Raw genomic sequence first — 26,272 nt, 5'->3', positions numbered from 1 at the left:
CAGTCTTCCAGATAGATGGTAGGGGGTAAATTACACTGAAAGAATAAGCTTGTTTTTTAGCTGACATTCCAGTTAGTTAATAAGAGTGTTTTTTGCACAGTGGGTACGTCACACCTTTTTAAAAGAGTTAATTAATAAAGTGTGAATCAAATGAATAGTATGTATGTCATATACTTTATACATTTTTTTATTTATGTTGACTTCTTATGAATAAGTTATTAAATGGGCAACAGAATTCTGAGAATAGCCCCCGTGTGCTATTTCCCTGAGTTTGAAACACAGTTTTGCAATCCAGTTATTGAATTATTGTTCGCAATATTTTACTATTCTCTTTTGTCTAAGGAATATTAACTTTATTAACTGGGTTCGTTGAGACCAAGACTAACCTTTCAAATTTTCAATAATCACTGTACTTATCTTCCATGAATCACCCAATATTTGTTTATGGACTAATTTGTATAGCTGCCTTCTGCTCAATTCCAGTTTTCATATTTGGACCCAGGATAAACTTTGCACCCAGCCTAACTTGATTTACATTCAAGTAGTCCTGTAGATAATTTCCAACATATAGTTATATGCAATGCTTGGCCTGCACTGCTTACTCTCAGGGGCTGATTTATCAGCACTTTCTTGAGCAAGTGAAGATAGTTGCCATTCATAAAAAAACAATCCTTTTAAAATTGTAATTGATTTGTCTAGCAATGTACAATATCATTTTTACAAAATGTGTCTATATTGCAATGTTTAATTACAATTTTTTTTTTCCTATATAGGCAACGACCACAGTGTATGTGACCATTTTGGATGAAAACGACAATTCTCCAGTGTTTCAATCACCACTGTATGAAGTTACAAGGGATGAGGGTCCTCTGAGCCTTAATTCTGTCATCATTACAACAACAGCAATAGATCAAGATGAGGGACCCAATGGAACTGTATCCTACTCCATTTTTTCAGGGAATATACAGGAAACATTCAGTATAAATAATGCAACGGTAAGAACTTAAACATTTTTTATGCCTACACTCCAAGTTCCTTACTAGGAGGGGCCATATACCCAATCTTTTACATTAGTTTATTTGGTGGTTTTTGCTGAACATACTTTTAACACATTGTTTTTGTGTTTATTATTAAACCTGAGACTACTGCTGGGCAAATAAAGACACTTGTTTATGCAGAGCTCAGTATGTCCCTATAATCTCCTGATTACAGAGGGGCATAGTCTATTGGAGATCTATTATCCAGAAAAGTGGTTTTCCATAACTAGAAGGAGACCTTATCAGAAAAATCCCTGGTCTCATGCATTGTGTAGAATAAATCCCATACCTGTATCTGTATTTGACACTGTGGCAGTTGAGAGCTATTTTTGCTAATCCATCATAACCAGGAACAGCTCTGTGTTTATAAAGGAGCTTTGTTTACTAGTTGTGTATAAAATATTTTTAAATACAAGATAAGTAAGATGTGAATAGCAGATAATAGTGGGTCAATCATTTAATTAGTCCTGGGCATTCCGTACGATTTCATAATGAGTTATAGAGCATGTAAGTGCTTTAGCTAAACGTAAGAGCAGCAGGAATTAATTGCTTGTTTCAAAGCTACCATTTTTAATATTAGCTCTGATTTAGCTTTGAGTCTTCTCAGATTATGTTCAGCATTTTATGCTGTAGAAACCTGAGAAGCTCAAGCTATAAATTAACTAACAAAAAATTTGGAGAACTGCATTAATTTAATTATTCCTTTAGAGGCTACTGGAAGTCTGGGTTCTGAGTTTTGAGTGAAACTTGGTAAACATTGTCCTGCACCCGGTCATTATACAAATGTTCCCATGTAAAAGTTCTTCACATTTCATTTACATACTACACCCAGTATATCTATTAACAGGTCATGGGATTTTGAGGTAAATTGTAATATCCTTATATTAATAATAGGGGTGTAATTAGTTGCAACAAGTTGCAATGAGTCATATTATAGAAATGGCATTCCTAAGCAACAGGTGAGAATACTAAGCATGTTTCTTTTGATATATTCTATCGGTAATTCATGCCTTTCTTTAGTATACATTATTATTATTATTATTATTATTATTACAATAGGGACTAATCCGGGCAGTGAAAGAGCTTGATTCTGAGGTCTGTCTTGGGAGATATACTCTCATTGTGACTGCAACAGACCAGTGCCCCATCGTAGAACGCTGCCTTACATCAACTGCAACTGTAAGTACCTGCCTTGCTCTAACTGTCTGTCTAGCTCTATTAGCACTCTCACTTAAGGCCTCAGGGGGTATCCTCTATTTTGTAACTTAGTCCACATACTAGATAAATCTTGTTGTAATAGCGACTGTCTAAACAGCACTGTTCAACATTTTCAGTGAAGTGTATATGTGTGTATATATATATATATATATATACTGCTTATGTGCTTCCATTAACATGGGATATTTATATATATATATATATATATATATATATATATATATATATATATATATATATATATATATATATATATATATATATATATATAACGTTGAGAACGTTGTACTCGCAAATAATTTTTAAACTGTTAAGGAGGGGTGCAATTCATACAGACAAATACAACCATGTTTGGGAGTTTTAACCTTCTTAATGAATCAGATCAGTGTAGGACAGACCAGACTAGGGATGACTTTGACGTAGTTGGCCAGTTTAAATATATTGCAATATATATTTGGACATATATATAGACAAACATTCCCTGTTTTGTTTGAAGGGGAGAGCATATTTGGTAGCTTACCGTGCAAATTATCGCAGTGTATTAACTATATTGATAATGGGTTCAGTGCAGAGGATATATATATATATATATATATATATATATATATATATATACACATACCCACACACACAGTGAAGTGATATATTTTTAAAAATGGTCATAGCTTGTACAGTACATTCACTATAGCTGTTTGTAATGTGAAAGCAGTATGTCGGCTTCACATGTGGATCAGGAAGGGTGTGTGATTGTAGCAAGAGTTGATATGTGCTTACTGCAGAATTTGATTATGATTACAGAGTGTAAAGTGTATCAGATGTAGGGTTAAAAACCTAGCTTATCTGAAGGATCTCAAGTTGGTATGTAAATGCTTCTCTCAGTTAAGACTGACTAGTGGCTCATGGTACTTGAGCTATTGTATTGAAGAGATATGCTGCATTTGCTAATATAAATCCCAATTATATCACTGCAGGTTCTAGTGAATGTAAATGACATCAATGACAATTGGCCTACATTTCCAAAACCATATGAGGGCCCATTTGAGATCACAGAGGGCCAACCTGGACCCAGAGTAGCAACTTTTAAGGCTGTTGATAATGACTCTGGTTTTAATGGGCAAGTGGAGTACAGCATTGTTGGTGGTGATCTTTTAGGTAAGTGCAACTGCAATAAAAAAATTTAAAAAAAGCATAAGAAGTATGACTGGGATATCCAGGAGATGTATTTCCAGGTGCTGCCATAGTATGACCAGGCATTGACTGGTGGTGAATGGGAAGATTTATAGTTTGCAACTATAGTTCAGTCGTCAGATCCATGCAATTTGAACTATGTGTGCCTCATTTCCCTTTAAAGCTAACCTGTTACTGTAACAAATTATTTCAGATCCTTTTCTATTGTGTTAAAGGAGAACTAAATTTCCCCCAATTAGAAAAGCTCCATCTACTACCCTAGATAGCCCCCCTACTGCTTTCTACCAGCATAGTGCACTATTCCAAAAAGTGTCCCTGGCAGCATGCTCACTTATTTATGCAGAGTAGAGCAGCAGAGCTCATGGGCGCCATCTTGCGGGTCTTCTGTCTTCTTCCTTCCCTTCGGCAATTCACTGAACTTTTTGGCACATGTGCAGTTGGTATGAATACCGGACTGCTCCAACTTCACCTTCCAAATGCGGCATTCCCTTACAGAAGAAGGTGGCCATACACAGGTCGATTTAGTCGGTGATCTGTGAAGGATTTTATTGTCTTAACAATTGTTTGAACAAACGGTTCACCCATCCATGGTAAGTTTTATATTAGGAGAATTGGGTCATATCTTTGTCATGTAGGCTGCAAGACCTTACATATACTAACTGATGGCTGCCTGTCCCTTTGTTTACTTTCGCAAAAGGCATGTGCAGTGAACGATCATTTAACAAATATTATCTGACTGTACCATCCACTGACTGATTTCATTGTATGCAGGGCCGGGAACTAGGGGTAGGCAGAGTAGGCACGTGCCTCGGGCCCAAAGCTGGGGGGGTGCCAGCCAGACCTTCTCTGCTTCTCCTACCCCCTAGTCTGTTCCCTGCTCGCCGATGTGTGCTGTTCCTTTTGCGCCGCATCTTTTTCACGCATGCGCCGTTTTAGGCACTGCCTAGGGTGCCTGGCCGGGTTGGCCTGGCATTGATTATATGACAACAAAGATTTTTAAACCGGGCCAAATGACTGTTGGGATGATTTTGTTGGAACAATATGATCGTTTCCACCACATCAATGTAATGATAAGTAGACAATTTTTTTTTGATCATGCTAATATTGGTTGTTTCACACAACTAAATCTGCCCGTAAAATAAACATTACTTGCACAATATAAATATTTTTAGTTTTTTTTAATTTATTTACATTTTGTTCCTTCATTCCTGGAATTATATAATACAATCTTGTGTATACTTGAAGCCCATGGCCATGTACAAAGTATACAATTTTAGACAGTAAGAAGGGACAACACATATGAGCTGCAGTGGCATCTAGAGAGTGAAAAAATGAAAGTGTTTGCTATGTCTAAGACATTACATAAGGCAATACTTTTTGTTTTTAAATCAAACTGTTTTTATTCATCTCCAAATAAAGGAACATAGTAATACCACTAATAAGCACTACTAGAGGAAGTACTTATGTGACCAATGTAAAAGCATGTTTATTTCTGTCCTTGAAATTAGAATTAGAGTTTTATTTATATCAAAACCTTAACTAAAACCTTGTTCTTAACAAATGAAAATGTATAACATTAGAAGATCATCCAGCAAAAGTGATATTATATTTGCTATTCTGGTCATACCCACAGATTCCCCTTTAGTAAAATTATTAGAGTGTATTAGGAATGTTCTGAGGTGTTGTATCTTTATAGTTTGGTTGACTGTTTTATATTTTAAACCAACAGCAGAAGTTATGACACAGCAGAAATCTATGCAATTTCCTAAATTTCTACAACCTCAGGAAGCTATAAGGAAACAGTTTATATTTTTTTACCTCTTCAGAGACATGAAAAGGGTTTCGAAATCCATTTCAAGAAATCCAGAAAAAGGGAGCCCACTGTTACAAATAACATTTGTGCAAGGAAGTTGACCAAATGGTTTTCCTTTCAAGTTTGCTATGCTATGACGTGTATGATAGTAAGAAAATGGGTGTAGCCAGGGCTGGAACTATGGGTAGGCAGAAGAGGCACCTGCCAGGGAGCAAAGATGCACCCTAGGACGGCTTGTTCGCTCCTTTACTGCTCGATTCCCTCTTCTCCTCCCCTCCCTCTGTTCCTCACTCGCCTCCGTCCGTCATTTCCTTGTCACTCCCCTCCCTCCGTCACTACCCTGCCCTTCCCTTTCTTTATTCTCCCCTTATAGTGCACTCGCGCTCACATGGGGAGGGTAGCGGGCACCCTGATGGCTTGGCCCGGCCCTGGGTGTAGCTTCCTACTTATGGCCACACTACACTTTGGAAAAATGTACTTTTAGCACAGTTCTTTGTACAGCTACCTTAGTAGAGCTTGTAATTGTTGTAGACTTTCTGAAGTAAATACGCAGGGGGAAATTTACTTATCTCCGAAAATTTGCCAGCGACGGCTTTGCTGACATCGCAACACTTCGCCAGGCGTAGATTCGCCAGGACAACACTGATTCTTTAAAATCTGAAGTTGCATCCAGGGTGCCGAACGCTGCCTAAGTTGTGCTATCGTTACTGCGGCAAGCAAAGCAAAGTTGCGCTAACATTGCTTCATTTGCATTCGGCGGGAAGTTAAATTTCAAAGGACGTATATGTTGCAGCAAATACAATACACTACACAAGGCAGGGAAGTTTAATAAAATAGAGTTGTTATATTGCTCTACACATGAGCCCACTGTATAGTTTAGGTGCTATATGTTAGGAAATGTGGTGAAGGCGGGTACCCCAGAAAAAAATTACGATCTTTTGCAGCCTATCACCCTGAAAAATGAAAAGTCGCCAGTGTTTTTTTGGGGATTTTAAAGTATTTTTTGAGGAAGTCCTATTTACTCTATTGCAAGTCTGAGGTGGCAAAGGCAAGTCTAGCGAAAGAGGTAACGTTCAGTAAAATCCGCATCTTAGTGAATTTGCGTAGTTATGTCCCTTCGCCAGAACGCAAATTCGCCAGGCGTTATGGAGCGAAGTACTGCTAGACTCTATCTCCTTCGCTAGCGTTAGTCACTTCGACCGTTTAGTAAATCTGCCCCGCAGTTTGTAACAGTCAACATTATGTTATATTTAAATGCATATAAACCACTTTAGGAATAATTTGCAGATACCTTGGGCAGAAGTGCAAGAGCTCAAAGGTGTGCAGTGGGTGCTAATCTATTAAAGGAAAAATATACCCCCAAAATGAATACTTAAGCAACAAATACTTTACATCATATTAAGTGAATCTTACGAAACTAGTATGTATTTTTAAGTAAATCTTGCCCTTTTACATCTCTTGTCTTGAACCACCATTTCCTGATGATCTCTGTTCTGCCACAGAGATCACCTGACAAGAAATACTGCAGCTTTAACTGTAACACGAAGAAGTGTGGAAGCAAAAGACAGAACTCTGTCTTTTAATTGGCTCATGTGAATACCAGTGGCCTACTGTTTTTTGCCAATGTGTCTGTTCTGTAACTTGCTGTACTTTCCTAACACTAGTTCTTATTGAAATAAATTGCAAATTAGCAAAATGCAAAAAAACAGGTATGCAGCTTAATGCTTTGAGCACTTTTCCCCATTGAAATGCCCTGGCTTTGCAACTTTGTGCAGTGCACAAAGTGCCATCTTGGATATGCCTAGCTAACTCCTTGAATAAAGTGCCATCTGTGTTCGGTAGTCCTCTATCCAAGAAGGAGGGGTCCGGGATGGCTTGTAGATGACCCCTCTCCCTTTTCAACCTTTAGGAGGCGCAGGCTTGCATCTGGGCCTTGTCCTTACTGTGTGCCCTATTGCACACTGCCCCATACTTAGTAAATGAGACCTACTTTCTTCATTCAGATGATCAACTTGCCATTTGTATTACAACAAGGTTTTAGATTTTCCAATTATTTCTTCCAAATATCTCAAATGTGCACTGTGGAATTAAATATTTTGTTTTTCTCTGAAGGAGAATTTGTGATATCATCTGTGGAGGGGGATTTGAGAGTTCGCAAAGATTATGAACTAGACCGAGAAAACATAGCCTTTTATAACATTACTATCATGGCAAAGGACATGGGCAACCCCCCCTTCAGCTCAACTGTAAGTAATCACATGTCATATTTTACCTCTGATGTGCCCAATTGTTGTATATGGTGGGAGATAAAATATTTCATAATAATTATGCACAGCTATTATGTCTATTCTCTTCTCTATCATATTTTTTCTTCAGATGACTTACTGTGTCCAATTAAAACACATGTTATAATCATCTGTTATATTTAGACAGTTAATAATATAAAAGTTCAAGATGTAAAATTTAATACTGTCACCAAATATTTGTCAGCTATCATATCCTCATTTGTGTTAGTAAAGCAGTTGTTTTAATTCTGGAATGCAAACATCAAATAATAAGTAATGCATATTTGTATTTTTTTCCAGGTTATAGTTGAAATCAGAGTGTTAGATATTAATGATAATGACCCCATTCTCCTCAATCTACCTCAAAATATAACCATCAGCGAGAACACAGCTGTGTTAACCCCTATAACCCGGATTTTAGCCACTGATGCAGATACTGGACATAATGCCCTCCTGACCTTCAATATAACTTCTGGGAACCTAGAGAATGCATTTACCATCAATGAAAATGTGAGACTGCTTCTGATACATTATCACAGACAAGTAACATAATTAAAGTTTGGAGCTGTAAATGTAAAATGTTTAGGGAAATGTATAATTCAATAAATAAAAGCTTCAAAATTAAGTTTTTGAATTTTATACAGATGGACCTAGTCTACTCTATTTTTAGTATTTTTAATTTTTAATGTTATGCCTTCCTCTTTAGCCACTCTACAGACTAAACTAAAAAATAAAATTTCATTACCAGGGATAACTAGCAGTTAGCAAGCAGAAAAAAATGTGAAAATGTATTGATAAATAGGGGTGAAAGTCCATACGAATTTGGTCGGAGTCGTTTTGAGACAATCATGAGAACTTTTCAGATTTTGATAAATAACCCCCTAAAGATTTCAAGATTTTTCCACCAGTAGCTGGCCAAACATAAGGAAATAAGTTAGCATGCCAAGCATGTAGCAAATCCCTGTTAACAATAATGTTAGGAGCTATAAGCAGGTATATAAATTTATAAAAAAAACACACTCAGTGAATTAAGTCTTAATTCATTAAATTGTATTATTATGAACTCTGTTTTTGAAAAAAATAACATATCAAACTTAATCAAAAAACCTTAATCGTTCAATGGAAATTGGTTAACCAAATTGTCCATAAATTAATTTAATAAATCATGTTGTCCATTAGCTATTAGCAGGTATATAAACCTGTTACTATGTGTTCCTGAATGCTAGGATATGAATCTAAATGCATTACTGGAATAAGAAGAATTTTATTTATATTATGTTTTATTTTATTATTTATTTTATTTTTATTTATTTAATATTATTTTATTTATTTATATGTAATTCTTTCAGCATTATAACAGTTTCTATGAGTGGCTTTACTATTGCTCATTTTATTTGCAGGTTGGAACTATCTCTGTGAATCGCCAACTGGACAGAGAAAAAATTTCAGAGTATAAGCTAACCATAACTGTGAAGGACAACCCAGAAAATGTCCGGAATTCTAGGAGGGTAAATTACAAAGCTATTTAAGGCTAGTGGTGCTGGATTGTGATAAATTAGATTGCATTAAAGCGGATGTTGTGCACTTCCTAAATTGTACTTGTGACCTATAGGCATCTGGATACAGGGGTCTTTCTGTAATGTGGAGCATTATATACAAATAATAGGGCACGATGCAAAGTGCAAGTTATGTTTTCATTTTGCTACATTTAAATTTGCTAATTGAGTCACACATCTTTGTGCTTCTAAAATAGAGGCCAGAGAGTTGCACTCCATATAGAAGAGGTGAGTGGTGGTCAGCACCACCTCATTTGCTTTTCATTTCTTTATGACATTGCACATAATCTGTATCAAATGTAGGCAATATTCTTCTTTTTTTACTTCTTCAGGATTTTGATGTCCTCATTGTGACAATATCAGATGAGAATGACAATCGACCTCTCTTTACCCAGGGATCATACCTTGCAGAACTGATAGAGCACTCTCCTGAAGGTAGTATACACTCCAGAAACATGTTACAAGGCAGCAGCAGTGAATCAAACTTAAATAATAACATCTGAGGTTGCCTGTAGTATCAAGGATACTTAAACACAAATCCCACCCTGATTGTGGTAAAATATAGTAAATACCAGACAAATGGGAAAAAATATTTGCAGTAAACTAATTTAAAATGGCCAGTTTTGTGAAGGTGAACTCTCCCTTTGAAGACGTTTATAACAGCAACTACCAGTTCATTGGCAACAGGTTTAAGCAAAGGACACGGAAGTTCCCTTTTGCTCATTGGGAAAAAGTATTATAATAAAAATACTATTCAGAAGAACAAATAACCACCTGTGGATATCATTAACCTTATGTTTCATGTAACCAGCAAAACTAGAGAAAAACTGGAAAAGATGTACAATGCATTGATTGTGAATTAAATATAGCAGAGTTCAGTATCTTTATCTGTATCTTTCAAAAGATGTACTTAGTACTGCGATTCTTCTGTAACCAAGGCCGTCCGATTGGCGATTTATATTGGAGGATGGTTGTGATTAACAAGCTGGTGTGAGAATACTTACCTTATTTATTTCTTGACTGATGTCTGCACTTACATACATAGCAGTTTCTTTTAAATGTGTAAAACACCTGTTCTCAGTATAAAAGCTCCCATATACGAACTGAACCAGAGGAATTGAGTGTCCTACAGGGAGTATACAACAGGGGGTACTTTATTTACAATACTACCCAAGTCATGCAACAGAAATGACATCACGAAATAAAGATTAAGGGCACATTTACTAAGGGTCGAATATCGATGGTTAATAAATCCTCGAACTCGACCCTCGAAGTAAAGTCCTAAGAATTAGAATATCGAATTCGAAGGATTTACCGCAAATCCTACCTCAGTAGGTTTAAACTGCTGAAGTATGTAGTCAAATTTTTTTTAAAGAGACAGTACTTCGACTATCGAATGGTCAAATAGTTTAACGATTTTTAGTTCGAATCGAAGTCGTAGTCGAAGGTCATAGTAGCCTATTCAATGGTCGAAGTACCCAAAAAAATACTTTGAAATTTGACGTTTTTTTACTTCGTATCTTTCACTCGAGCTTAGTAAATGTGCCCCTAACTGATGATATTATAAGCTACAATTTGGTTATTTCCCCATGGGACCAAACTGTAAATAATATCCTTATAAACAGCACACTCCTACATCAGAATGTGCTGTTTATAACTTATGGTGATCGCTTCTAAAACTTTCTCCCTATGTACACTGTTATTTATGTAAAAGCTATTATAAGCAATTATTTTTTTTAAGTGCTGGAAAATCAGACTATATGCCACATTACCAGACATTTTTCTGCAGCAAAGAGAGACTAACCTTGACTAACTTATATACATTTAACTGTAGTTTATAATGAATAATATACCCCCTGCTAACATTTCTTATAATATTATATCATAATATTAAAAGTCATCCCGGAATTACATGACCTAGATAAAAGGTACATTATCCACTATATATTTATTAATTGTTTGAGAAGCAATATCGCATGCTACACCCAGAACAGACTTAAATAGATATGGACTTTGCGGTCAAATATGAAGACGCTGTTGAGGTTTGTCGTTAACTTGCAGTTAGCATTGTCAATCTATAAGGCCCACAGCTTTTTTTATTCAATGATGCGGATGAAATATCATCTCATGTAACTACTTTTACATGAAATAGGACTGACAGTTCTGTTTGTTTTTCCAGCAGGATGTATGGCTATGAGTGTCTACTTGATTCAGTCTGCCAGGGCTGCAACAGCCTCAGCCATCAGTCTAACATGTGTCATGAGGCTTCATCTTGTTTCCTCATTCATTATTAATGTTTGTCATAGCAAACTCACTGGCATTTGCTGGGTTAAAAGAAGGGGGTGCCAATAAAACTAAACAGAGCAAATAATCAATAGGTCATGCATTAACATTTTCTGACACTTGCATTTAATTTAGGAACACCTGTCACAGTCTTGAATGGGCCTGTACTAGCATTAGATAATGATATTGGATCAAATGCAGTGGTATCATATAGACTACTTGGAGCTCAGATGGATCTGTTTAACGTAAACCGCAGCACAGGTAAGTCTGTAATATTTGTCCTTATTTATCTAGTTTATATTTTATCATGCTGGGCATGCATGGTAAAATGTGCTCTTTGGCAAGGTTGCCAGATGAGCAGATCTGTACTTGTGTCAGATTGGGATACTCAGATTGTATAGCTACTGGGTCAATGATCAGATCAAAATGGTAATTTTTTAGCTAGATATCAGTTGGGAAGGACCTACCTACCGAGAGCCTCATACATAGGCCAATATTCTGCCAAATTAGTCTGAAGGAACTGATTTGGCAGCTTTTATCAGTCCGTGTATGGCCAGTTTCAGTCACACCTCAAAAGTATCAATTTAGAGAGCATTAGAGTAATACCTGAAAATATGAATTCAGTTTTGGTTTTAACAAGCCATTTTTTTTCATTGCCCAAATACACGTAGTATACAAAGGAATATACAGTAGTCTCACTGGCAACTATGGGTTATTGTTGTTTGTGTGTCAAGAAAGCCTGGAAATGTAGAAATATGTAAAAATAACGTCTAGAAAAATTTGGAAATAACAGAAGTGCTGTCCTTAAATAGAAACTGCTTCAACTATAATAAGAACCATATATTAGTTTGGGTCAGTACTGCACATCTTTTTTTTTTCGCATACTGTTTTCTATAAAATCTCCAAGGCTTGGAGCTACAGCCAATTCAGAATTTTAGAAAACAAAAACATATATTTCTATTTTTTATTATCATTATAATTATTATTTAGTTGTTTTTGTGCTATGATGATCTATATTACATTATACCTCTGCCTTCTTGTTCTAGCTGCTACCTATTTGCTAACAATCATGCATAAAATCTAACCAGCAACAATCTTGTCTTGTACTAGAATTGCTTCTATTGCACTTTTTAGGGGAAATGTATCATCATATTTACTTACAAATGCAATAAATGTAACATTTATGTTTTTATCTTAAACTATATAAATTATATCATATACATTATGTTATGTTGTAATAAACTCCAATGCACTATAGACATGCTTATGGGTGGATGTATGTTAACCATTGCAGTGTGAAAGGCTTGCATCAGTATAAATTTGATACGTAAACTAAAGCAGATTAGGTGCCCTTATTCATACAAAAACAACTTTTTATTTACAGCTATTGGTTGAGGTCTGACGAAGTCAGAAAATACAAGTGATTACAAAGAATTTAGAAAAAGAAACCCCACCAATAGTTACTGTTATATAATTATCAAGTTTGGAATTGAATTCTAATAAGTGTTCAACCGTACCATATAAGGAATTAAATAAATAGATAAAGTGCTGAGCAATTGAAATAAAGTGCTGGTGCAGTTATTATTAAATTGAGTTATCCTAATTAACTTGAAGTGAAAAAAATGTATAAGAATAATCAATTTCTATGAAGCTAAATTAATCTATAAATTAATAATACTTCCTAAATTCATCCAAACAATTAATTAATTAAGTATAATTCATCAAATATTTTGTACAAAAAAAAGTGAGTTTTGGATATTTAATTTAATATTTCAGAGCTCACAATTGATTATCGGTTAAAGTGCAGTGCATTAAATTAATGTGTATGACCTAGATAATTCATTGGTTAATTAAAAAGTAGTATAAAAATGACCAAAATTGAGAGTGGGTTAAAAAATCTGTAGTCACAATCCATAAAATTGGTTGGTGCAGTTGTCCCGTAAACTAGCTGCCTGATTTTTTCTACATCCTGGGATACCACAAAGATAAGGCAGGACAGGGTAACCGGGGCTGTGGCCTTGGTATTTAACTTGCCTTAGATGTTTAAAGAGGCTAAGTAACCCTAAAAAGCCACAAACCGTCGGCCCCTTAGAATAGAAGGAAGAATGGAGAGGCTGTAAAGAAAAAGAGAGGATTTGACCCAACAGCACTTCGCCCCACTTCCGTTAAAATCAGAACCACACTTATGATCTATAAGTTAAGTTTGTAGAAAAAAAATCAATTTGAATCAAGAGAACAAGTGCTCAGCACTTTATCTATTTATTTAATTCCTTCTATAGGTACGGTTGAACACTTATTAGAATTCTCTTTCAAACTTGATAATTATATAACAGTAACTATTGGTGGGGTTTCTTTTTCTATAGAAATTCTTTGTAATAAGTATAAATTTGGTTACCATGGGGTCCAGTATGTGTTATAAGGATGATTCATATATTTGGGTTTCTTAATGCAGCAAATAGTACAGATATTTAATGAATGTAATTACATTGTCCAAGACAATCCCTAGCTCACTTTCCAAGAAATTTACTTTTATTACCTTTTCTTAGTGGTAATATAGACATTGATAAACACAAGCAAAATCTAGTTGTAATTGGTCTGTTTGTTCTGCAGGTGTTGTGACTGTAAAATCTGGTGAGTTCTTAGACAGAGAGTCTTTCCTAAACCCCATCTTGGATTTGACCTTGGTGGCAGAGGACATTGGCAAATTGAACAGCACCGCAAGATTGGTTTTAACAATCTTAGATGCCAACGATAATAGACCCATCTTCAGTCCATCAACTGTCATTGTTCATCTTCGGGAAAACAGTCCACCAGGTAAGAAATAAAAATACAGGAACGTTTCTTAGGGCAGAGGTATTGCACAATACACCGACTGAAAGAGTTCCTAAAATAAATACTTTGGACAGTCAGGAGAGGAGTTGAAGTGGACAAATAGTAGTTGGCCTTAGACACCTTAAATCAGACACCCAACCAAGTGTGGAAAGACTGGTCTGTAATCCTATTGGATCAGGACTTGCCATCTCTATTTAAAGGTGGAATGAAGTAGCTGTGGAAAGTCACTTAGTAAGTGTTTGTAATTACTATTAATACCCCCATATGTAATAAAAGGCATTAAGTTTGCCCAGTAGCAGTAACCCATAGCAACCAATAAGATGCTTGCTTGTAAACAGGTGACCAGTAAATTCTACCTGCTGATTGGTTGCTATGGACTAGTGCTCCTGGGCAAACTTAGTGCCTTTTATTACATAACCTCCTAGTGTTTTCTCTTTCTAAGTTTTTTCCTACTAACATCTAATTTTTTTACATTAGACATGCCTTTCCCAATATAGATTACTCCTACAATCTTAAGTAAAAGGGCACCATATTGTGCTTCAAGAAGATACGTAATGTCAGATCCATCTGATACTGAAAAATTAAAGTGATTTGTAATTCAGTTGATGTGACAGCTCAGTATTATTGTAACAAACGCTGGGTAATATTATAATTTATTATTTTATGAATTGCCTTTCTTGCTGAGCTGAAAAGAATAATAAAAACATCAAGTTCTTCCTTTCATCGCAGAACATGACATTCGGTGGTGTATTTTGAGTTCTATTTGAAGGGAAAACAAATTGAAACTCCCATGGTTAATAGTTTTATTGTGTATTTAAGTGCTTGAGAAAGAATGTCTGCTGTGAACATTGCAACCAGTATACTTAAATAACCCTAAGGCATATATTTTCTAAAGTTAAACAGCAAAGTTTAGAAAGAAATTCAGCTGTAGGAAGGAAAAAATAGGAAATACAGCAGTTTCCTCGCTGAAAGTGATCTTAAGGTGCCATCATGAAGATGTTATTGGGGATCACTGCTAAACAGCCTGCTATAGCTCATTATATATGATATATATATTTTCATATGGAAATTATTGTATGCGCTATAATTCCTAATTCTTTCAAATAAGAATACGTATATTTTAATATTGTTTTAAGAAGGAAAATAGCTGGAGACTAAGGATTTCATGCAGGTCATCCATGTAGGTGCTAAACAGACAGATCTCCTTGTTTGCCCTCCACAAATAAAAAGGACAAATTATTATCTAACAAACTAGTATTGAACAAATCTAATTTCAGCCAATACTAAAATCTGGTGGAAGACCTCATTCACTATTGCATATCTCTCACAGAAAACTGCAAATTTCAAGCTGTATATTGAACTGAAATGGCATTAATACAAGTACAAGTTAATGTATGTATAGAAAATCCTCATTTTCTATGGTGCCATTCATGTGTTTTGAGTAAAATAAATATGTTTTTCTTTTAGGTTTCTCTGTCTTGAAGGTAACAGCAACAGATGCAGACAGTGGTGTAAACCAGGAGCTCAGCTACCGAATCCAAAGTGGTGCTCAAGATAGGTTCCTTATTGATGCTTCCACGGGAGTGATCAGAGTAGCCAATGTCACTGTTGACAGGGAGGAAAAAGATACCTACAAGCTTATAGTTGTGGCAGCAGATCATGGGGCCATCCCTTTATCTGGGAGCATAACTGTTAGCATCCTTATTGATGATGTGAACGACTGCCCTCCTGAGTTTGTCAACCCTATACAAACAGTGAGCATCTTAGAGTCTGCTGAAGTGGGCACCATTGTTGCTGAGGTGACTGCCATAGACCGAGACCTTAACCCCCGTCTGGAGTATTACATTATTGAGATTTTGGCCACAGATGACACCAATAGTCTTGTGCCCAACCAACAAAGCATATTTGAAATTAATTTCAAAACAGGTATATTATTCTGCTACTTACATAATTTTTTCTCATACTCTCTTTTCCTTTACCCCCTATTCTTTCTATTGAGTTGGATTTCCTACCATTGCACAATCCTTTCACACTATTCTACTCACTACCTTGCTTACTATGTTCCTCCTAATGCTCTGCCCTTCCTCTTCCTCTTAGTAATGCTTTCCTGCAATCTGTTTTTCTACTGGTTGACAGTATCATTCTACTAACCAACTTAATCTTTTCTTTCCTTTATGGCTCACAATCCTGAAGGTTTGATCTGTTTTCTTTGTAAAAGCCTCTGTCTGAATCATTCATTGTCTTCCTTCATCACCAACATCATCATGATAACTGTTTGCTGCACCAAACTCATAGTCATTGCTGGCATGGATACAACCTAACAATGGTAAAGGGCGAGGCACGTCCCTTTATTGGTTGTTGTTAAGCCTTTGCAGACTGAAATTGGGAATAATAATAGTGGGTGGTATGGGTGAAGTCTGAACGTTAAGAACAATGTGCTATGTAGTTTATGAAGAGTTTCTGAAGGAAGCAGGTATGTGTAATGGTCAAATGGGGGATAAAACGTTTTATCCATAGTCAAAACTGTTGCACAGTGAAGATTAAATATGACATCACTGAAATATTTGTAACCTGTTTAACATGCAAATGCTCTAATTAATACAAATAATGTCAATAGAAATTAAGGATATCGGTTTAAATCAATTGTGTTATCTCTAACTGACCTTAAATCAACATTATTGCATCATATAAAGATGAAAAGCTGACAGACAAGTGTCCTACAATATATCACATATATAATTATGTATTAGTATAGACCATTGATTTCAAACCTGCCTAGAGCTATTATTTTACCCAGTGCTAAAGAATGCTTGTTGATTAACAACTGGTGATTTTGAACTGACTAGTTTGGACTGAATACATCTATTAAATAAAGGTATTTGAACATCGCTTCTCTCTTTGTTCCCTTACAGGATCGGTTATGGTAAAATCGAATCTCAACAGAGAGCTTGTGGCTACATATGACATTACAATCTCAGTTTATGATAATGCCAGTGAGGTGGTTGACCGTTCAGTCAGTGCACCAAACGGTAAGTGATATTAAAAATGCCTTACTCACTATGGCTTATTCATTTAAAAATGTAAGGTAAAAACTGGTTTATGGTTTTCGCTGTATCTAAATGTCTTTGAATCTATGGTTCAAGTAGTGATAACATTTTTATCGAACCAGGCAAAAAGGCTAATTAGACTCCAAATGCCTTCATATTGAAATAAATGTCTCGCTAAGCTGACTTTCTAAATGGACTGTTCTTTGAAGTTTGGGTAGACTTTATGATTTATTATATATTCTTCGTTATAAAGAAATATCAGGAAAATTGTTATTTATGTGTAGAAATAATATGTGCTAAACAGATAGATAAGATTTCCTGACTTAATGTATTTTCATGGATTGCATGCACTTATATCTGCAGAGAAAATAATAGCCTAAATCAAACTGAACCATTTCTCTGCTTTGTTTTATGTGTCAAACAGGAACCAGACTCTTTCTGCAACCTTCTGTTGACCAGGGCTAGAACTAAGGGTAGACAGAAGAGACAGGTGCTTAGGGCATAATGGTAGGGGGATGCTAGACTTGTATCTCTTCTGCATGCCTGCACCTGGTTCTGGATTGTCTGCAACTCTGGTGAGACAGGGAAGGAGGGGCAGGACTGGTTGTAAACAATTTGGAGAGGAGTAGGCGAGAAGGATGTGGGCAGATTAGTTGTGGAAGAGTGGGTGCAATTGGTGTGGGGGTTTGCCTTGGGCAGTGTTACTTTATGACTCAATACTAATACTGACAGCACAGCAAACTAGAATATTGCTTTATAAATACAATGTACATGATAATAGTAATAGTTATATATTTGTGCTCTGTTACTTTACCTTGAGATGGCTTTAATTGTGTATTGTTGTGGTAGTACACTTGTAGCACAAGACTGTAAGAAGACTGTAAAAAGGTTTAAAGGGGTTGTTCACCTTCCAAATATTTTTATATCAGTTCAGTTATTTTTAGATATTAAAATATTTTTTTCAATTGCTTTCCAATGTAAATGTTTTACAGTTTTTCCAAAACTGAAGTTTAAACTTTAATGTTCTTGTCTCTGGTGTTTCAGTCTGTCAGATTAGAAATCCAGGTACAGATTCTGACCTGTTACAGTTTGTCACATTAATTGGTAAATTTTTTAGCAGCATTTGTGAAATATTAGCAACTATTGTATCAATTCTAACAGCTGCATTTAATGAGATTCAGGGATTCTGCTCAGCAGGGCCAAAGATAAGAAATGAATCAACTAAATGTATCATTTAGAGCAGTGACCCTTGCTTCTTTAAAATGATATAAGAATGTGAAAAATGAAACTTTAAACTTTAGTATTAGAAAAGTGGTCACAAATAGTGACCAGGCATAGATTTGCTGCAACAAATTTTTTGCCAAGACAAAAATGTTGCATAAGAAAAATAACGCCCATTGACTTTAATGCATTTGGACAAAAAAGTCAATGCAAGAAAAATGCCCATTGACTTTAATGCATTTGTAGTGAGAAAAAAATTGTTGCATGTAAAAATTCTTTGATGCCCGTTGACTTCAATGTGTTTTGCTAATTTTTCACCAAAGTGAAACGGTACTGATTCATCCATCACTAGTCACAAATAAAAAGAAGAAAATAATTGAAAATAGTATCTTTAGAACTATCTGAAAACAACTAGACTGATAAAGGTGTTGGAATGTGAACAACCCCTTAAATAGAGAATGTGTATTCCATGGCTAACCGCGGTTCATTGTCATTTTGACCACTAGATGACAGTGTGTTCTTATTTTGCTTTGTTGCTGTAGATCACGGGTCTACCCCATGAGCCACACTCAGATGAAAAACTTGTCCGTGAGCAACACAATAAGTGAAGAGTACCGCAAACATAATTTTTATTAATATTAAGCATATACTCTAAATTAAAATGATATATAATTTCAATCAATCTGAAATCTGGCACTGCATGTTTTCTGCCAGTTTTTGAATATCTGGGGTGTAGTTTGTGACAGCCAGCCTCGTGCATTCTCTCTGATGATCATCATTTAAATATGTTCTATATTTAGATTTTAAAATTTTCATAGGTTGACCTAAAACAGGAATTCAGTCTTTGTGAGGTTCCTTTTAGTATGGGAAACTTGAAGATTTCTTTTAAAGTACAGAAGGCATTTTGCAGTGATCTGGATCTCAAAATGTGATCTGGATGGGCAATATGAGTGGCTCAGGTACATGGGGCAATATGTTGGCTGCTGGTACAGGTACACAGATGTTTGGTGCAATATGATGGATTTTTGGCTCCTGGTGGCATAGGTACAAATATGGGGCAATCTGAGGAATTGTCTGCCATTGGCACATGTACAGATGGGGGCATATGATGGTTCTAGCAATGGTAATGCAGGACCAGGTGGGGGCACTGATTGAAGCCCTTGCCAAAATACCTTGGCCCAGCCCTGGCAGTGATACAAGTGGATGAGCAGGTGGCACAAAGGAGACTGGGCAGCACTGAAACTCTGGTGCAAAGTAATCATGTGGAGTTGGGAATAATAAAATAGGTGAGGGAGCAGGAGCTACAGAGAATGTGGATTTATCAGAAATGGCACAGTAATGGCAGGGACTAGGGAGAAGGGCTCACTGTGGGCTGGCATATGACATCAAGGCACGGCAAAAATATTGTGCTGAGGCTGGGAAGGGAGGGACAGAAACTATTGTGCTGTTATTAGTGCTCAATGCTGGATATGAAAGCATATCATTTCTGCCAGCAATAAGATTATTGTTAGGCTACAGAACTGTTTTACCCAGTAGATCCAACTCACTAGCCCTGTGTAATAGGAAGCATTTTAATAGATTGTGTGCCAGCGAGATCCCTTCTCCCTGACTCACCATAAGAAGCTTACTGTATATCACAGTTTCAGTTCAAGCACGATCCTTTCTATAGAGCCAACCGTCTGAAGTACGTGTTAAAGTTTCAGTGCGATACTTGTGTAAAAGTTTCAGTGCGATACTTTCCAACCAGCCCTCATAGTCTCTCATAAATTGCCAGCGTCTCCCCCCCATCAGTTCTGTGAGCCTCCTGTCAAATCGATCAGTGAGTTATAACAGCGTTATCTTTTCTCTCCATTCTCTTCCTGCGCTTCCCACTCACTGCTTGCTCACAGGACTAATTGCAAACACGCTGTTATAACTCACTGATCAATTTGACAGGAGGCTGTTTTATGCAACCTGAACTTGCCCCCCAGCCAAAAAATTGAGCACTTGCCTAGAGGCCACTGAGAGCAACATCCAAGGGGTTGGTGAGCATCATGTTGCTCACGAGCCACTGGTTGGGGACCACTGTATCAGTAAAAGAGGCAGTATACCTCAGGGCTGGGCCAAGCCAATCGGCACCCTAGGCAACCCAGACAGCCCCATGTTCATTGGAGCTACAATGGTGGTGAAGCTCCTTTGTTATTTGCTTCATAATTCCTGGTTGCTGATATGGACAGTGAACCAGTTCAACAGTGGCTGTGAGCTTTCCAGACTTATGGGGGCAAATTCACTAAGATTCGTAGTTGCGCCAGGCGTAACTTCGCCGCACTTCGCCACACTTCGCCAGGCGTAGTTTCGCCAGCGCTTCGCAAATTCACTAAAATCCGAAGTTGCGCTCAGGGGTAGCGTAAGGTTGCGAAGTTGCGCTAGCGTTGATTCGCTAAGTAAAGCGAAGTTACGCTAGCGAGGCTAATTTGCATACGGCGCCAAATTCAAATTTCAATGGAGGAATACGTATCAGCACTACAAATGCCTAGAAAACCTTCAATGTGCCCACTGTCTAGGTAAGTTGCCATGAGTCAGGAAATGTAGGGGGGAAGGAGGGGAGCCCCAAAAAATTTTTCAATCTTTTTCAGCCTATCACCCATAATGTAGAAAACACGCCAGCGTTTTTTGGGACTTAGAAAAAATTTTGACTTCTTTTGAAGCAATCCCTATCTACTCTATTGCGCTTCGCCTGGTCTGAGGTGGCGAAGGAAGTCTAGCGTAAAAGGTAGCGTAAAAGGTAGCGTAAAAGGTAGCGTTCAGTACACTGCGCACGTTAGTGAATTTGCGTAGTTACGTCGCTAGCGAAACTTCGCCAGGCGTAAGGGTGCGTAGTAACACTAGCGAAACTACGCCATCGTTCGTTAGTGAATTTGCGCAGTAACGAAAATGCCAAACACTAGCGAAGTAACGCTAGCGTTCGGCGCTTCGGCGCTTAGTGAATTTGCCCCATGAACTCTGGCCCTGCCAAGTCAATGTGCTCATAGTAAAAGTATTTGTATTAATGGTTGAGCATGTATTGTTTCTGGGCAAAGAAGAAGTATGACTGGTGAAAGATAGTACAGTGGCAGAGAATAATGGATCCACCAAGACAGACAGTCTGTCACAATCAGTAACCCAAAACCCAGAACAATAGCCAAGATCCTGGTCGCAGCTCACACTACTGCCTATAACAGCCACTTTTGGCTATGGGTGGAGCCCTCTGTTAATCAGGTGGTGCCAGGTCTTAAAGTGAGAGGATCAGGGCAAATGTTCTGAGCAAGCAAGGGAACCAGATTGTATAATGAGAACTGAGGTAGCTTACAAGAATCAGGGCCAGGCACGCCAGGTCAAACCAATCGGTAACATGGTACAAAATTGGAATCCAGAATAGAAGTCAAGCAGGCAAAGAAGGTAGGTCAAAGCAGAGTTGGTCGGTCAGGATACAGGCAGGGGTCAGAATCAGATTAGCAGAGCTGAATCTGGATAATTAGATATATAGAACAGGTGTGGGTTAATACAACCCACCCATAGCCATCATTCCTGCCTAAAAAACTTTATTATATATTATATTATTGAAGTGAACCAGGAACTCAACAGTCTGCTCAAATAGGTGAGCGACAAGGAGACCACCCAGCAAGCAGTGAGTCCCCGGTTCAAATCCAGATAGGATATTACACAATCACACTCTATATCAACAGCATGGACTCTTTTAGATACTGTTACCTGAGCAGAGGTGGATGTTGGAGGCCATGCTCATGAAATACTGATATATTTACTGTGAGCATAATGAGGACTGTGGCTTTATAACTGACTACCCTATTGCCACCTTGCCCCTGGAGCTGGCATTTCTACTGTGTAGCTGATTCCCAAATTTGTGCAAGCCTCTAACACAATACATTATGAATATTAGTTCCAGTGGCTGCGTGAACATGATATGTTATGATAACCAATGGCACCTTTTGTTCTTTTAAAATGTCTTCACTGCTAGAAGGTTGCATTGCTATGCAAGGCTCTTCATGTTTTCACTGCAGCATATTGGTCTGTAATGTGTAATACAAATAATATTGATATATTTACTATAATAAGTGAATAATTTTGAAAATGATCTTTATTTCATGTATTATAAATGCAATTCTTAATGGTTTTAATATGTTCCGTAGCAAAACTAACAGTGAATATTCTGGATGTCAATGACAACACACCAAGATTCCGTCCATTTGGTGTTACTGAATTCAAAGAGAGGATTGTGGAAGGTGCCACCCAAGGAACCACTCTTATTTCTGTATCTGCTGTTGACCCAGACAAAGGACCAAATGGTCTGATTACCTACTCCCTTCACAGTCTTGTACCAGCTGGATATTTGCAACTAGAAGACAACATGGCAGGTGTAGTATAAACAGAGCATAGTGAATATTTGAGTAAAAGGTACTCAAATTATTTTAAATCGTATTTGAAAGCAACATTATAAGATCCTGTGTTGCTGTTAAAACAAAGGAAAGGGATATTACAATCTTACCGTATTTAATTTGTCTCTTTTAAATCTTTAAATCTAGGAAAGATAATTGCAAACCGCACTGTTGACTATGAGCAGGTGCAGTGGTTGAACTTCACTATTAGAGCTTCGGATAATGGCTCACCTCGGAGATCAGCAGAGGTTCCAGTTTACCTCCAGATTGTGGATATTAATGACAACAATCCTATTTTCAATCAGTCATCCTACCAGGTAATACTAACAAGGTCACAACAATGTAAGGCTAGGGCCACACAACATGGATTCTCCACCTGTTGCACTGCTACTCTCCTGCAGCACAGCAGAAGAAGAGCAGCAGATGCAGGGGGATGCAGGCTGAGATCCGACTGCAGATTTCTGCGAGGAAAAGTAACATTTTGCATTTTGCGCTGAAATCTGCTGTGTCTGCAGCACAGCAGAAGAAGTGGGGTGAGCAGTGGGGCGCAGGCAGGCAAGGCAAAATTCAGGACAAAATGCTAAATCTTGCATTTCCGCACTGAAATCCGCCGTTGTGTGACCACAACCTAAGTCATGAGAGCACATGGAGACGATAGTCAAGGAATTTATTTAGTGAGGGCAGTAGTCCAAAAGTCCAAAAATGCAATGTTCCCAGATTCATTTGGGCTGCTGCCAAGATTCTTGTATTGTGAACATTTTGAGAAAGAGATGCAGTTATTTTCTTTTAGGACAGTTGGGGTCATTTATAAAGTTCTTGCAGCGCGTATTTATTCACAAATGGTTATATTGCCCATGTTTTTTCCTGAAAGCTAAAATATTGCACTGCTGTGCCCATCTTCCTGTTTTTTCACACTGAGAACAAATTTTGACAGCAATTGAAAATTGTGAAAATGTTCTGCAAATATTTTCTCAACTACCAAAGTTGTGTCATAAGTGTGCGCATAAATATTTACAATGTGCAATTTTTGCACATTAAATACACCGCTCTTATCCAGCTTTATAAATATAACCATGGACACGGCAAATATATTCACTGTGAGAATCATTCTGCCCTGCGTAAAGTTTATTAATGGGCCCCAGTTTCTTGTTGCTTTACCAGTGTTGTGCTATGGGCATTCTTTTCACAGTTAGGCAGTGTCGGACTGGGGTGCCTTGGGCTCACTAAGAAGCCTCATCACAAGAGCCTTCACCCCCCCATACAAAATAGCGCCCACAAATAAATATCAAAATTTACATTTTTATTTTAAAAAAAATGGAATGGCCATAGCAATATTAAATCAAATTACAATATTATACAAAAACATAACAATACATTTGTTTTTTAGATGGGGTCAGTGAAAGATGGAAAGGGACAAAAGAATAAGGCAAATCATTAAAAAATATATAAAAAATAAATAATGAAGACCAGTTGAAAAGTTGCTTAGTATTAGCCATTTTATTAAAGTTAATACTAAAAGTTAACTTGAAAGTGAATCACCCCTTTAATTTCTTTGCACAGAACTTCATTTAACAGTGCTGCTTTAGTCCAACTTCTCACTCAAGTACAATCATCAAGTCAATCACTCAGAAATCTTCCAGTTGTATTGTTTTGCTCAAAAAAGTCGAGCAAATAAAGGTACAGCTCTGTTGCCATTTTCCTGGGCCAGATACACTTTTCTTATTATTACACATAATGTATAGGATAAAACAGAAGTTGCCTCATTCAGACACTGCTCATTGTCTGTTTCTAGAAAGAAAAGGTTTTGCACACTCAGTGATAATTACACTGGCAACTTCTATTTGGTTTCATCATGGATGTACAGTATTAAAGTAATTAACTGCCCTATAAATAGTCCTGATTCATAATGAATATATTTCCTCGTTTGTTGATGGATTATTGTGTTGAGTAGGTTTCATTATTTTTCTGGGGTTTTTTTGTGTGATCATACTAGGTCACAACTGTTGAGTTTTTTTCCATAGAGTTGCACTGAAAATTGGAAATGAAAATATAGTAAAAAAAAAAAAAAAAGTCAGTACCTGTGTCACCGTATGTAATGCAATGCTGCAGCAAAGGATTCAGTAAAGGCAGCAAAGTCTGGTTTGATGTGCCAAAGCCAAGATCTTCACTTCTGCTCTCAGTCACCCCTTGTTCACACTCACACAATAATTAATCCATCCACATCTGCAGCATTACCGTTAGAGAGCTGGACCTATAGAAGTATGCATCTATTGAAAAAGCAGTTGCTGCCTATTAGATAGGAGGTCCTCTAACAATGTATGGCATGTGTATAGTATAGTATAGTATAGTATACTGAACAAAAAAATGCATGAGATTTTTCCTTCTGATTTACTTCAATCCAGTTCAGCAAATTTTAACACAAAGCAAAATATGGCAGATTTGATCAACACAGTCAACAAGACTTGAAAGTAAAGAAAAACATTTTATTGGTAGCCCCTGAGAAGAAACAAGACTCTAATGTAGTTTGCTACAAAAATGTTGCACAAAAAGTTTTGAAAATTTTCAGCAGTTTCACAACTTTTTCAGCAGTTTTGCAAACTTTTCAGCAAAGTGAAATGGGACAGATTCTCTCACTAGTCGCCAAACCCAAATCTAGTATCTTCACCAACTGATTGGCAGCTGTTTTACCAGAAAGAGAGAAGGGAACTTCAAGCACAACTGGCCATGCCTTTTCCCCATCTTGCTCATTTGCACTATATACATATATAATGCTTATGCTAGGAAGGGAGCATGTAGTAATGGAAGCTTTGCTTTAGGGATTTACAGCTCTGTGTTTTTTTTCCCTATTGTCAAAATTATATCTGCAATTGTAGTGCAGGGTTTACTTTTTATAAACAGTCTTTTTCTTTCTCAGTCATTGAATTTATTTCTATGGAAAATAAATTAAGTTTTTGTTACATAATAGTATTTTTTCTGCTCTGACTAATACAGCCCATAAAGGTCAATGCAATTTAAAATTATCAAGGGACTTTACTGAACCCCAACCCTGAACTTAACAAGAAGAGAACAGTTCATCAGTAATAAAGAGAGACATAGGTTGAATATAATGAAGATTTATTTCTGCTGTAGTCTTCTGTATACAGAAGACTATATATCTGTAACCTCTTATTGGGAAAGCTCCCAATTACAGAAAGTCTGTCTCCCATAGACTCCATTTTATACAAATGATCAATTTTAAAAGTTATTTCCTTTTTCTCTGTGATAATAAAACAGAACCTTGTACTTGACCCCAACTAACATATAATTAATCCTTATTAGAAGCAAGACCAGCTTATTAGGTTTATTTAATATTTACATGATTGATGTCTACCAAAAAATAG

General features: G+C 36.9%; 1 protein-coding gene across 4 annotated transcripts in view; it reads left to right on the top strand.

Annotated features, from left to right (window-relative positions):
- Nucleotides 1-26,272, top strand: part of LOC108697217 (cadherin-23) — a 599,373-nt gene that overhangs the window by 536,772 nt on the left and 36,329 nt on the right. For all 4 annotated transcript variants that reach the window (XM_041571124.1, XM_041571128.1, XM_041571125.1 and 1 more), the window contains 13 exons: nucleotides 774-995; nucleotides 2,097-2,216; nucleotides 3,227-3,407; nucleotides 7,369-7,502; nucleotides 7,842-8,051; nucleotides 8,942-9,049; nucleotides 9,430-9,532; nucleotides 11,516-11,641; nucleotides 13,991-14,194; nucleotides 15,680-16,138; nucleotides 17,125-17,241; nucleotides 22,647-22,871; nucleotides 23,040-23,209. In XM_041571124.1, the coding sequence (XP_041427058.1) occupies nucleotides 774-995; nucleotides 2,097-2,216; nucleotides 3,227-3,407; nucleotides 7,369-7,502; nucleotides 7,842-8,051; nucleotides 8,942-9,049; nucleotides 9,430-9,532; nucleotides 11,516-11,641; nucleotides 13,991-14,194; nucleotides 15,680-16,138; nucleotides 17,125-17,241; nucleotides 22,647-22,871; nucleotides 23,040-23,209 (2,379 nt within the window). The remainder of the gene's footprint in view (nucleotides 1-773; nucleotides 996-2,096; nucleotides 2,217-3,226; nucleotides 3,408-7,368; nucleotides 7,503-7,841; nucleotides 8,052-8,941; nucleotides 9,050-9,429; nucleotides 9,533-11,515; nucleotides 11,642-13,990; nucleotides 14,195-15,679; nucleotides 16,139-17,124; nucleotides 17,242-22,646; nucleotides 22,872-23,039; nucleotides 23,210-26,272) is intronic.

Source organism: Xenopus laevis, chromosome 7S (genome assembly GCF_017654675.1).
Source record: "Xenopus laevis strain J_2021 chromosome 7S, Xenopus_laevis_v10.1, whole genome shotgun sequence".
Lineage (NCBI taxonomy): Eukaryota > Metazoa > Chordata > Amphibia > Anura > Pipidae > Xenopus > Xenopus laevis.
Note: the sequence above shows the minus strand (reverse complement) of the source record. Positions and strands in the feature narration are given on the sequence as shown.